Source organism: Phyllostomus discolor, chromosome 10, assembly GCF_004126475.2.
Source record: "Phyllostomus discolor isolate MPI-MPIP mPhyDis1 chromosome 10, mPhyDis1.pri.v3, whole genome shotgun sequence".
NCBI classification, from domain to species: domain Eukaryota; kingdom Metazoa; phylum Chordata; class Mammalia; order Chiroptera; family Phyllostomidae; genus Phyllostomus; species Phyllostomus discolor.
In genome coordinates, this window is record NC_040912.2 from 84,289,034 (window position 1) to 84,300,316 (window position 11,283).

The window sequence follows — 11,283 nt, forward strand, 5'->3', positions numbered from 1 at the left end:
AATTTTGCCTCAACTTTATATTTCTTCTGCCAGCACTGGGGACGGATAAACTGTTTTCTAAGACCTAAAACTTAACCTCTTGTTCTGTGGTAGATCAGAGAAACAGAAGTGTTTTTCCAGCTCTTTCATCCCGTACAAATTCTAAGTTCTTTTAGTTTCTTAATCTTCTTTCCGGATCACCTCCTCTGTCTTGGTAGCTCCCCAAGAAGAGGAATTCAAGTTCAGGAAACGATGAAAAGACTCCAGACCCAGATCCGTGTCCTTTAAATAGTGTTCTCTCCACTCGAGGCCCCACCCCAGCCACACCGCCGACAGCAGGAAAGGTCGGAGGAGGTGGGGCAGGGGACAGGCTGCAGAAGAGAAGGTGAGCTGAGGGAAGGAACAGGGTGGTTACCCAGATACGGGCTGAGTTAAGCGGCCTTTCGAGGTGCCAGGAGTTCGCAAACTGTGCGCAGGGAGTGCTGGCCAGCGCCTCGCCTGGGCTGGTGCCCAACGGCAGGCAGCTCCGGGCTCCGGGGTGGTGGGAGGGCTGCGCTTTCCTTTCACTTTCTCGGGCCGCCCAACCTGACACCTGGGGACAGAACTACAGTTCCCACCACGCAGCGAGGCAGCAGGAAGAAGGGGTCCTGAGGGCCGACAAGGAAAACAAGGAGAACAAGAAGACCTTACCTGCCAGCAGAGGTGAGAGAGGCACACAGGTAAGCGACAGGTGAACCGGGAAGGTGAGGGCTGCGGGATGCAGGATGGAGGGCGTCGCGGGAGGACACTGCTTCCTCCTTGCAGGGCATGTCGGCTGAGCGAAAGGGGCTCATAGAGAAACCCTGAGGACTTCCTGGGGAGGGGAGGTAGATTTCAGGTCAAGTTATGGTGATTTGTCTCCGGAAGTAGAATGGCTTTCTTTATTTGAAAAGTCAGAGGTGGGGAAAAGAGTGGCTTTGTCGTGTCTCTTGTCTGCTGGATCACTGAGCCATTAGTGATTTCAGAAGCATCTGAGAGAGGGACTGAGTTTTTACCCACCTGATATTTGCATGCATTTTAATTTGTGTAACGATACAGACTTGTCCTTTTGTATGACTTTCAAGAAGGCCGAAGAATCAAACTGGGGGGGAATGAAGAAGGGTATCCAATGGCAGGAGCAATCTGCAAACTTAATCACCAAGTGGGGTTAGGTTTCACGCATTTTTAGGAGGCATCTGCTCAGGAGACCCAACACGACAGCCCGTGAGGAACAGCTGGGGCCCCAGGATGTTTGCCCGAAGTGGCAGTGCTTGCTGCTCCAAGTATCTGAGGGGCTGTCATGTGGAATCGGAATCTGGCCAGGCCAGGCACAGCATGAGGGTCAGCAAACGTAACCCCAGGGAGACAGATTTCCGCCCGTGTAAGTTAGAGTAGTGCATGCAAAATGGACTTTTGCAGGAAGCAGTGAGTTCCTCGGGATCAATGACATTGAGGCAGAGGTAGATAGCTGAGTAGACACGCTGAAGGTATGAACAAAATTTCAGGTGAGTGATCGCATTGGTCGACGTTTCCCAAACCTGGCCGGGCGCCAGAATCCACTGAGGAATGTGTGCACCTGTGTGCACGTGTGTGTGTGTGTGTGTGTGTTTAAATATCTTTAGCACATCTGGGATGGACTTCGGGAATATGTATTTTTAATGACCTCCCCAAATACTTCTGATATGATCAGTTAGTTTGGGAAACACTGTCACTTAGAAACTTTGTTTTCAGCTGATGCTAAAGTATGCCATGTGCTCCCTTCTCACAACAGTTTTCTTTTTGAGTATTCTCAGAATCCTAATTTCTTGGCCAAGAAAAATTAGGTGCGAACCAGAGGAAAAACACCGTGTGAAAAATACTCTTCCCCAAACTGACTCCTCTGTCCAGTCTTGTGGGTCCTTGTTGCCAGTTGCCTGGACGTTCCGTCTCCCAGTAGTTGGGAGTCCCTCTCCCCGGGTCACATGGGGAGAGGAGGACAGCGAGGCATGTCCTCCAACCGATGAACGGCAGGGAGAACGCTCTGATGGGCGTCTCCTCCGCTGTCCCCCTGCTGAGTGGGCTCTGGATGGAGCATGGGGCACCTGGTCTCAGTGACGAGAATTCCCATCAGTGCGGCCATCTGACTGTTGACTGGGTAGTGGGCCCAGCGGAGAATGGCAGTAGAACCTCTTCATTCTGCGGGTACCCCTAAAGGATTGTCAGCCCACCTGGGGCAGGTGTGAGCTTGTGCGGGCAGGTCCCTCACACCTGCCCAGTAATCAGTGTCCTTCTCCCCGAGGACGGTAGTGCTATAAAAGCAATGATCTCCTTCTGTCTTGCCCTGTCCTGAACCCCGGGTGCCTAGAACTAGTGCCCGGAGCCTGGTAGGTGCTCACTAAAGACATGCTGAGCTTCCTCTTTTCTCCCTAGCTCCATCCTCCTCGGCAGCAAGAGCCATGCAGTTCTCCAGCTCAGCCAGGGCAGCAGATGAGAACTTTGACTATCTGTTCAAGATTATCCTCGTCGGGGACTCCAACGTGGGGAAGACGTGTGTGGTGCAGCACTTCAAGTCCGGGGTCTACACGGAGACACAGCAGAACACCATCGGGGTGGACTTTACTGTGCGCTCCCTCGAGATTGACGGCAAGAAAGTGAAGGTCAGAGGGACGTGGGTTTCACTCCTCCTCGTTTAGCCAGAGTCCCTGACACCAAAACACACGCCCGAGGAGTAACAGAATTAAATATGAAACACAAAATCATAAAAGTACCAGGAAAGCACGTAGGTGTATTTATTTTTATCATTGTGGAATGAGAAAATAGGGCATTTCGGTAAGATGAGAAATCCAGAAGCCAAGAGGGAAAATATTGCTCAGTTTAACTGTCTCAAGGTCAAATTTTTATATTTCTATGTAACTATATAAAGGTCAAATTTCTACATATTCAAAATGCCACCCACCAAGTCTAAAGCTGAAGGACAAGTTGGAAAGGAACATTTGTAGGTATGGGACTTGACAAAGGGCTAATTTCTTTGCTGTGAAACCAGCCCTGATAAACAGCTAAGAAAGGGCTCAACAGCCAACTACAAAATGTAGGCAATTCACAGATTGAACAAAACTGCTGTTTTACACATTTTATAGGAAGTAGCTCATATAGTTATGTAAAGATGTGAAGGTGCCCATGTTCACTCGTAATTAAAGGAACAACAGCCCTGGCTGCTGTGGCTCAGTGGCTTGAGTGCCGGCCTGTGAACCAAAGGGTCACTGGTTCGATTCCCAGTCAGGGCACAAGCCTGGGTTGCAGGCCAGGTCCCCAGTGTGGGGGGCACGCAAAAGGCAACCACACATTGATGTTTCTCTCCCTCTCTTCCTTCCTATTCCCTCTCTAAAAATAAATCAATAAACTCTTTACAAAAATTTTAAAAATAATTTTAAAAAAGAAACAGCAAACTAACACTGAGATGGTGTCTTTTGCCAATTGATTAGAAAAGATCAAAAAGTGTTGGTAAAAATGTAATAAATGGATCTTGTTTGAAATCCTGATTAAATGAAAACGAGAGTAAAAAGGCATTCTGGAGACAATCAGGGAAATTTTCATACTCCTGGGTATTATATGATACCAAGGAGTTATCAGTGATTAGCAGTGATAATGGCATGTGGTTATGAAAGAAAAAGTCCATTTTTGTAGGGATGTATATCAGTGTAAATAGGGACAAAATGACATGAAGTCTGGGATTTGCTTTAAAATAATACCTCAAAGAAATCAACAGAATGGGCTTTTGCAGCAGATGTTGCAAAAATGTTGATAATGATTGATTCTGGGATGAAGGGTATATGAGAGTTCATTATTCTATTAAATCTAGCCTTGTGTATGTTTGCAAACTTTCTCTTTTTTAAAGACTTTATTTATTCATTTTTAGAGAAAGGGGAAGGGAAGGAGAAAGACAGGGAGAGAGACATCAATGTGTGGTTGCCTCTCATGCACCCCATACCGGGGACCTGGCCTGCAACTCAGGCATGTGCCCTGACTGGGAATCAAACTGGAGACCCTTTGGTTCGTAGACCCGCACTCAGTACACTGAGCTACACCAGCCAGGGCTGCAAACTTTCTTTAAAAAATAAATTTTGTAATTGATATAAGTATATGAAGAACCAGGTACCCTCAGACACTGTTGGAGGGTGTAAAAATTGGTGCCATTGCTCAGGATGCAACAACAAAAAAATAGATTTGTGGGCCCCAGCTTGGGTTCTGGGTTGAGATATCTAGATATCTAGAAGTGAGCCCCAGGAAGCTGTATTTTGCAGACGACTTAGGCAAGCAAGCTTCCTTCCGTTGTGGGAACTCCTGATGCCACCCCCATTCCTGCCCGTCTCCAGATGCAGGTGTGGGACACTGCAGGCCAGGAGCGTTTCCGGACCATCACGCAGAGCTACTACCGCAGTGCTCACGCGGCCATCATCGCCTACGACCTCACCCGGCGGTCCACCTTCGAGTCCGTTCCTCACTGGATTCACGAGATAGAAAAATACGGAGCTGCGAACTTGGTCATTATGCTGATCGGTATGGTTATGGTGTTTTCAAGGGGGTTAACTTTGCTTTCCTGGTGCCTTCTGCTGACACTCAGCTTTCTGTGTTTCCGGTGGCAGGGGAACAGGAAATCTAAACGTGCAAATGGTGGGCAGGACCTCAGAAAGTGTCTGGCCCAGAAATTCCCATCAGATTCACTTGAAAATGAGAGGGGGGTGGTGTGAACTTCCTAGGAATACAGATCTCAAGGCCCCCACCCTAGAGTTTCTGGTCTGGGGACCTGAGCTGGGGCCCAGACTTCCCTGCACAGGGCGCCCCGGCTGATTGTCTGTGCACGTCTGTGTGGACCACACAGGAAGTCCTCTGCGGGCTCAGGTTCGCAGAGTCAGCTGGCTCTAAGTCCCTGAGGGAGCCACTCAGATGAATGTGACCCACATGCCCTTGAATCACTAAATGCTTATAGATTCCAGGCACTCTTCAGACTCTGCCTCTGAGTCAGATCACTTAATCTACCCAACCCCCCTAAGAAGCAGAGACAGCTGTCCTAATGTCCAAGATGAGGAAACCGGGGCATCTGTAGATTTAAGTATCCTGCCAAATAGTTCATCCTGGTTCCTTACTGACAGGTGAAGAGGGATTTGAACCAGGCTGTCTGATTCCCAGAATGCCCACTGGATTCACTTCCTCTCTGACCATTTTCCAATGGTTGGTTAGGTGGGACCGTTACCCAGGGCCCCCTGAAGCTCTGGTTTGGGAAGTTTCTGTGTCTACTCTAGTGCCTAAACTTCAGGGTCAGACAGGTTTGGGTTCAAATCTCTCTCTCTGTCTGAATTTGGGGACTATAACTTACTCTCTCTAAAGTTCTGCTTCTTCGTCTACAAAACTGGTGCCCACTTCCAAAATATCGTTGAGTTGAAAGAATTACATAAGGTGACATACAGGGTCTGTCCAGAAAAAGTCCAGCCATTGTTAATATAACAAGAATAGTTTGCTGAACCTCGATGTAACCTGGCAGCCAAGGAGAGTGGACTGGAATGCGCATGTGTGAACAAGGATGACTTCACTGTACTAGTCAGTGAGGGCGGTAGACTCCTTTGAGTGAGCATGTGTGCTGTGTGGCCGTCACATTCTAAATGACTGAACAGGTAGAGCAACCAATCTGCATCAGATTTTGCGTTAAGCTTGAATGTTCCACCGCGGAAACTATTCAGAGGATTCAGGAGGCTTTTGGGGACAATGCAATGAGTGCAGAGCAAATAAAAGTGTGGCACAATTGCTTCAAAGACGGTCAAGAATCTGTTGAAGGTGATCCATGTTCTGGAAGGCCTGCAACAAGCAGAACACCTGAGAATGCTGAACGTGTACGGGCTGCAATCAACAAAGATCGGCAACTGACATTGTGAGAGCTAGAAGCTGATTTGGAGATTCCAAAAACTACTGTGTCTGAGATTTTGACACAGGATCTAGGCATGAAATGTGTCATGGCAAAATTCGTTCCATGGCTTCTGCTACCAGAGCAGAAGGAACATCGTGCTGCAGTTGCTAATGACTTGATTCACGCTGCTACCAATGAACCAGATTTCCTCAAGAAGGTCACAACCAGAGATGAAGCGTGTGTCTATGGCTACATGTATGACCCGGAAATAAGGGCCCAGTCATCCCAATGGAAGTCGCCTGGTTCTCCACGCCCAAAGAAGGCACGGCAAAGTCGCAGCAAGAGCAAGACCATGTTAACTGTGTTTTTTGATTGGGAAGGTGTTGTCCACTCCAGGCCAAGTAATTACTACGGAGCACCACCTCAGTGTTCTCTGTTGGTTGAGAAATGCAATGTGAGAAAAACGGCCGCAGCTATGGGCAACCGGTGATTGGCAGCTTCATCACGACAATGCACATGCTCATGCATCATGTCTCATGCAGAGTTTTTGCTAAAATATCAAATCACCTAGGGAACGCACTCCCCCTATAGCCCAGATCTGGTGCTCTGTGACTTCTGGCTTTTCCCAAAACTTAAACCACTCGAAAAGGAAGAGATTTCAGACTGTCAATAAGATTCAGGAAAGTACAACATGGCAGCTGATGGTGAATGGGAGAATTGTGTGAGGTCCCAAGGTGCCTACTTTGAAGAGGACTAAGGTGTCATTGTCCTACGTACAATGTTTCTTGTATCTTCTTCAATAAATGTCTCTATTTTTCAAGTCACATGGCTGGATACCGTCTGGACAGACCTTGTATGTAAAGCACTCAGCACAGTGCTAAGAATGCAGTAAAGAGAAGCAGCCATTGTTTGCTGGTGGAGCAAAGATGAGCAGAGAGGGAGGGACAGCCGTGACCTTCAGGGGCGGAAGGAAACCCCACTAATGGTGGCTCCCAGAGAAGGGAAGCTCAGGTATGAATTACGTGCACCTCAGTGCTGACCACACTTGAGGTTTCCACAGGAACGCGAATGGGTCTCTCTTCCATTGAGTTCACGTGCTTCCCCATGAAACACTGAAGCAGATCTTCCCCTGGGCCTCCAAGCCTGCAGCCCCCTAACCCGGCTCCCCCTCAGCAGCGCCGTCCTTAGCTTCTCCCTGCTCCGCCGCAGAAACAGGTGAGGCAGACCAGGGCAATTAAGGCCAAGAGGGCAGGGTGTCCAGGAATCTCAGTTTCCTGGGTATTTACACCCTAGTCTGTCTTTTGTAACCACCATTTCTGCTGCAATATTTTTTTTTTTACTTATTTATTTTTAGAGAGAGGGGAAAGAAGGGAGAGAGGGAGAGAAAAATGATGTGCGAGAGAAACAAGGGTCGGTCGCCTCTCACACGCCCCCTACTGGGGACCTGGCCTGCAGCCCAGGCATGTGCTGTGACCGCGACTAGAACTGATTTGGTCCTCAGGCCGGGCTCAACCCGCTGAGCCAGGGCTCCGCCCCAGTTCTTACTTGGTTCTAGAAACACCCCCCTAAGATGGTCTGGACGTGTCCCCTGTGCCCCTGTTATTCGAGGGCCGATGCAGTGGGCTTCTTGTTTCTGTCGAGAGCCTCCTTATGCCGTCGTCTAAGAAAGCCAGACGCATTGTTTGCTCCCCAGATCAGTGCCGGGCCACGCTCACGGTATTTCCGTTCCTTCTCCACGTCTCTCCACACAAATGTCTCCTTCTCTCTCACTTTACCCCAGCCCCCGGCAGCCACTTCCTGCACCCCGCAAATGGCAGAGACGGCTGCGCATTGATTTGCGCTGCTCCTCCTTCCCCGGCCACTCCCAGGCAGCTGTTGCGCTCCTCGGCATCCTCCCTCTGCTTAAAGCCCCCGCTGGTCCCCGCGGGCCCCCCAGATGGCGCACAGAGTCCTGGCTGCGAGCAACAGTCGCGCTTTTCCTCGGGGGCGGGGGCTGCAGGCCTCTCCCCGTCTCCCCCCTGCTCAGCTCCGTCCCTGGCCTCCCAGCCCCTCCTCCAGAGTCGGGGTTCAGGAGCCAGCTTCCTCGGGTAGCTGGATGTTCTGTCCCCTAACTGTCTCCAGCATCCGACTCTTGTCCCCTTGGGCCCTCAGGCCACCCTTTCACCTAAGCTTTTCCGTATTTACAGGTCCACCATCTCTCAGGGGAAAACCCCGAAGGCTGAAGATTTCAGGGTCCAGACTTGGTCGGATCTCAGGAGGGTGCATTTTGCGTTATCTGACGCCCTCAGCAGGGTCGCGGCCAGCGTCCCATGGTCAAAGGCATTGACACTCAGGCAGTGAACTGTATGAATAGGCATGCAAAGCAGGTTGAATAACATCTTCCAAATGGCTCATTTAGGGCAGATTTACTCTCAGATAAATTACCCAAAAATGTAGGGGTTTCAGAGTTTTTTGGATTTGGGAAACGTGGGTAAGGGCTGGTCTGCCTGCACAGCTCACGACTTGTACCCTTCACCTGGTCTCAGGACGTGTGGTCTCCTGGCCTGTCTTGGGTGTGAATTCTTGTACACTCTTCAGTTGTCTGTGCGTCTGTCCCGCCTCCCTAACAAGATGAAGAACTCCTTCCTCAGGGGCAGAGCCCATGCACTGCTGGGTGCCCTGCACAACACTTAGCAGGCAAGGACTCGGACAGCTGGAGCAAGCGCCGGTTTCCTCCCTTCCCACGGGGTGTCCTGGCTCGTCCTTAGGAATGCAGCCACCAGCTATGGGGAGGCAGGACAGGGGACAGTCAGTGCTGTTAACCTGGCTGTGGCACGGGGGCAGGCGAGAGGAGCAGCTGATAAAAGTCAGAGCCAGCTCTGGCTGATGTAGCTCAGTGGATGGGGCGCCGGCCCGCAAACCAAAGGGTTGCCAGTTCGATTCCCTGTCAGGGCACATGCCTGGGTTGCGGGCCAGGTCCCCAGTTGGGGGACGTGTGAGAGGCAGCCGAGTGACGTTTCTCTTGCACATCGATGTTTCCCTCCCTCTCTCCCTCCTTCCCTTCCTCCCTCTCTAAAAATAAATAGTTAAAAATAAAAAAAATAAACTAACAAAATAAGTCTTTCATTATTTATTGCACAGCTTCAACTAGACGTCCAGATCACAAGTCTCAGCCAGCCCAGTTCTGTCTCACAGCGGGCCTCACGGCATGGTTTGGAGGGGGTGGGGGGGCACAATCTGAAGGGAGGAGAGAGCCCGAGAGAACCACTCTGGCACCGTCTTCCCATGTCACACTTGGAAGGAGTGACGGTCCCTCCCAAGCACACAGAGGCGGCACCTGTCCCAGCCAAGAACACACACACACCTCCAGCCCCTTCCTCGCAGCTCTTAAAGCTCTTAGGAACAGTGAATTAGAATCGTGGTTCTCTTTCCACTCATCCATGGTTTCATTTTCAGTACGTTTGCCCTGAAATTACTATTTGTGAATGAATCCATGCGTGCCTACTTGCTGAACTAACATGTGCTTTTTCAAGTCCATTTTTTAAAGAAATCTGGTTAAGTCACTCAGCGCAGCATTTGCTTGTCTCTCACCCCCAGGGAACAAGTGCGACCTGTGGGAGAAACGGCACGTCCTGTTCGAGGACGCCTGCACGCTGGCTGAGAAGTACGGCCTCCTCGCTGTCTTGGAGACGTCAGCCAAGGAGTCCAAGAACATAGACGAAGTCTTCGTGCTCATGGCCCGGGAGCTGATCGCCCGGAACAGCCTGCACCTGTACGGGGACAGCGCCCTCAGCACCCTGCCCCTGGACTCCAGTGCGGTGCTGGTGACCCAGGGGCCAAGTGAGAAGACCCACTGCTCTTGCTGAGCAAGTTCCCGGGGCCGAGAGTGCCCACGCGCGGCCACCTCCAGAACCAAAGGCAGCCAGATCGCTTAGTGTTCGCTGAGTAGCATTTCAGGCCCAGGTGTAGACTCGCAGCCGGTCCTCTCCTCAGTTCGGACCGGAGGCCACGACGGCTGACTCGGAGGGCAGGGGACACCCCCGTCCTTCTTGATTCGCCTTGGACTTCAAAGCACAGGGGCAGGAGGACAAGGTTTTCTCTTTTCCATCTTTCCCTTTTTTGCCTCCCCAACCCTTCAACGGTGCTTCTACTGGATTTTGCTTCTTGCTGGAAGAAGAGGGCGGTGAAGGAAAGAGGAGTACAAGGGTGGGGGGACCCCCGAGAGCCTGGAATCTATCTGTAAAAAATTGTGTATTTATTCTCCCATGCTTAAACTTCAGTCACCTTCAAAACGCACTCTCCATTTGATGCAACATACTTATCAAGACTTCTTTCCACTGCTCCAAACAGTTTTGAACTCTTGGATTTTGATGCCTTTTAGCACTTCTGCCTTTTTCTGTTTCACCTCTTCCACATTGGCAAAATGTTTCCCTTTGAGAAGTTTTTTTCATCCGAGGAAACAAACAGAAAAAAGAGTGTGGCTCAGGGTGAGAGGGAGGGTGGACAGGGAAGGTGGGGCACGGGGTCAATGCCTTTTTTGGTCAAAAACTGCTGAACATTCAGCGCGGTGTGGGCAGGTGTACTTGTAGATCACCCATCATGAAATGGGCAAACACGTGAAGAGTCTTCAAAAAAAATTTCACCAAAGCCGAACACAGCCTCTCACAACAACGCCAGCTGGTGCACCGATATGGATGGGTTCCTAGAACACTCGCCCAGTGGGGGAAGCCTGTACTGGAAGGGCCCGCCCTCTAGAAGATAATTCCAGGTTTGGGGGGATCACCTCTCATATCAAGGTAGGGGAGAGGATGTTTGGAACATTCTGGAACAGTTTAAAACAGCTCGGACGTGAGAGGATGGGGAAAAGCCTGCAGTGATAAACCAGAAGGCTGTTAACACTGGCTTCCTGACAGTCACACCTCAGGGCTTTAGGGTGGGGAGCAAAGCCTTTCGACACAGAGACCATACAGACCCCTCGCCACATGGTCAGGCGCCATATGATGGAGATAGAATTGGACTTCACTCTATTCTAGTTGGACTGATTTGACCACCCTCGTAGAATGTGGGAGAGATCTACCATTCCTTTCTAAAATACCACATTAGCTGCCGGATAGAAGGCATTCCTGAACTGAAATTAGATGGGCTCATGGATGAACAGCAAACCAACGCTGGCCTCGCAGGTGGCCCTGGTCGCACCACGTGGCCCCCAGAACCTGTGACTGGGGCTCCACCGTTCCCCAGAGTTCCCCGGTGCTTGTTGCTGAGGCACGTCTGGCAGTCACAGGGAGGGCCACAGGGGCCGGGCCGGCCACAGCACGGCTCCACTCCTTGGGCCACGTGAGCGCCCCAGGTGTTGCTAGCCTGGCACTCTCAATAGGCCGAGACCTGCACGAGACAAATAGTCACTCGTTATGTGTGTGACTGCTGAG

The 11,283-nt window shown here is 50.7% G+C and overlaps 1 protein-coding gene across 1 annotated transcript; it reads left to right on the plus strand.

Moving 5' to 3' along the window:
• The first annotated feature begins 366 nt into the window (after window positions 1-366).
• Window positions 367-10,318, plus strand: RAB19 (RAB19, member RAS oncogene family). Its single transcript, XM_028525954.2, has 4 exons — window positions 367-698; window positions 2,407-2,633; window positions 4,350-4,533; window positions 9,452-10,318. Exons 2-4 carry the CDS (start codon window positions 2,433-2,435, stop codon window positions 9,718-9,720), a joined length of 654 nt encoding a protein of 217 aa, XP_028381755.1. The 5' UTR covers window positions 367-698; window positions 2,407-2,432; the 3' UTR covers window positions 9,721-10,318.
• The last annotated feature ends 965 nt before the right edge of the window (window positions 10,319-11,283 follow it).

Bases quoted from the DNA above. Each gene is read 5' to 3' on its own strand.
- RAB19 (XM_028525954.2), top strand. From the start codon at position 2,433: ATGCAGTTCTCCAGCTCAGCCAGGGCAGCAGATGAGAACTTTGACTAT. The intron at 2,634-4,349 runs GTCAGAGGGACG...GCCCGTCTCCAG, and splicing joins TTGACGGCAAGAAAGTGAAG to ATGCAGGTGTGGGACACTGC. The intron at 4,534-9,451 runs GTATGGTTATGG...TCTCACCCCCAG, and splicing joins CTTGGTCATTATGCTGATCG to GGAACAAGTGCGACCTGTGG.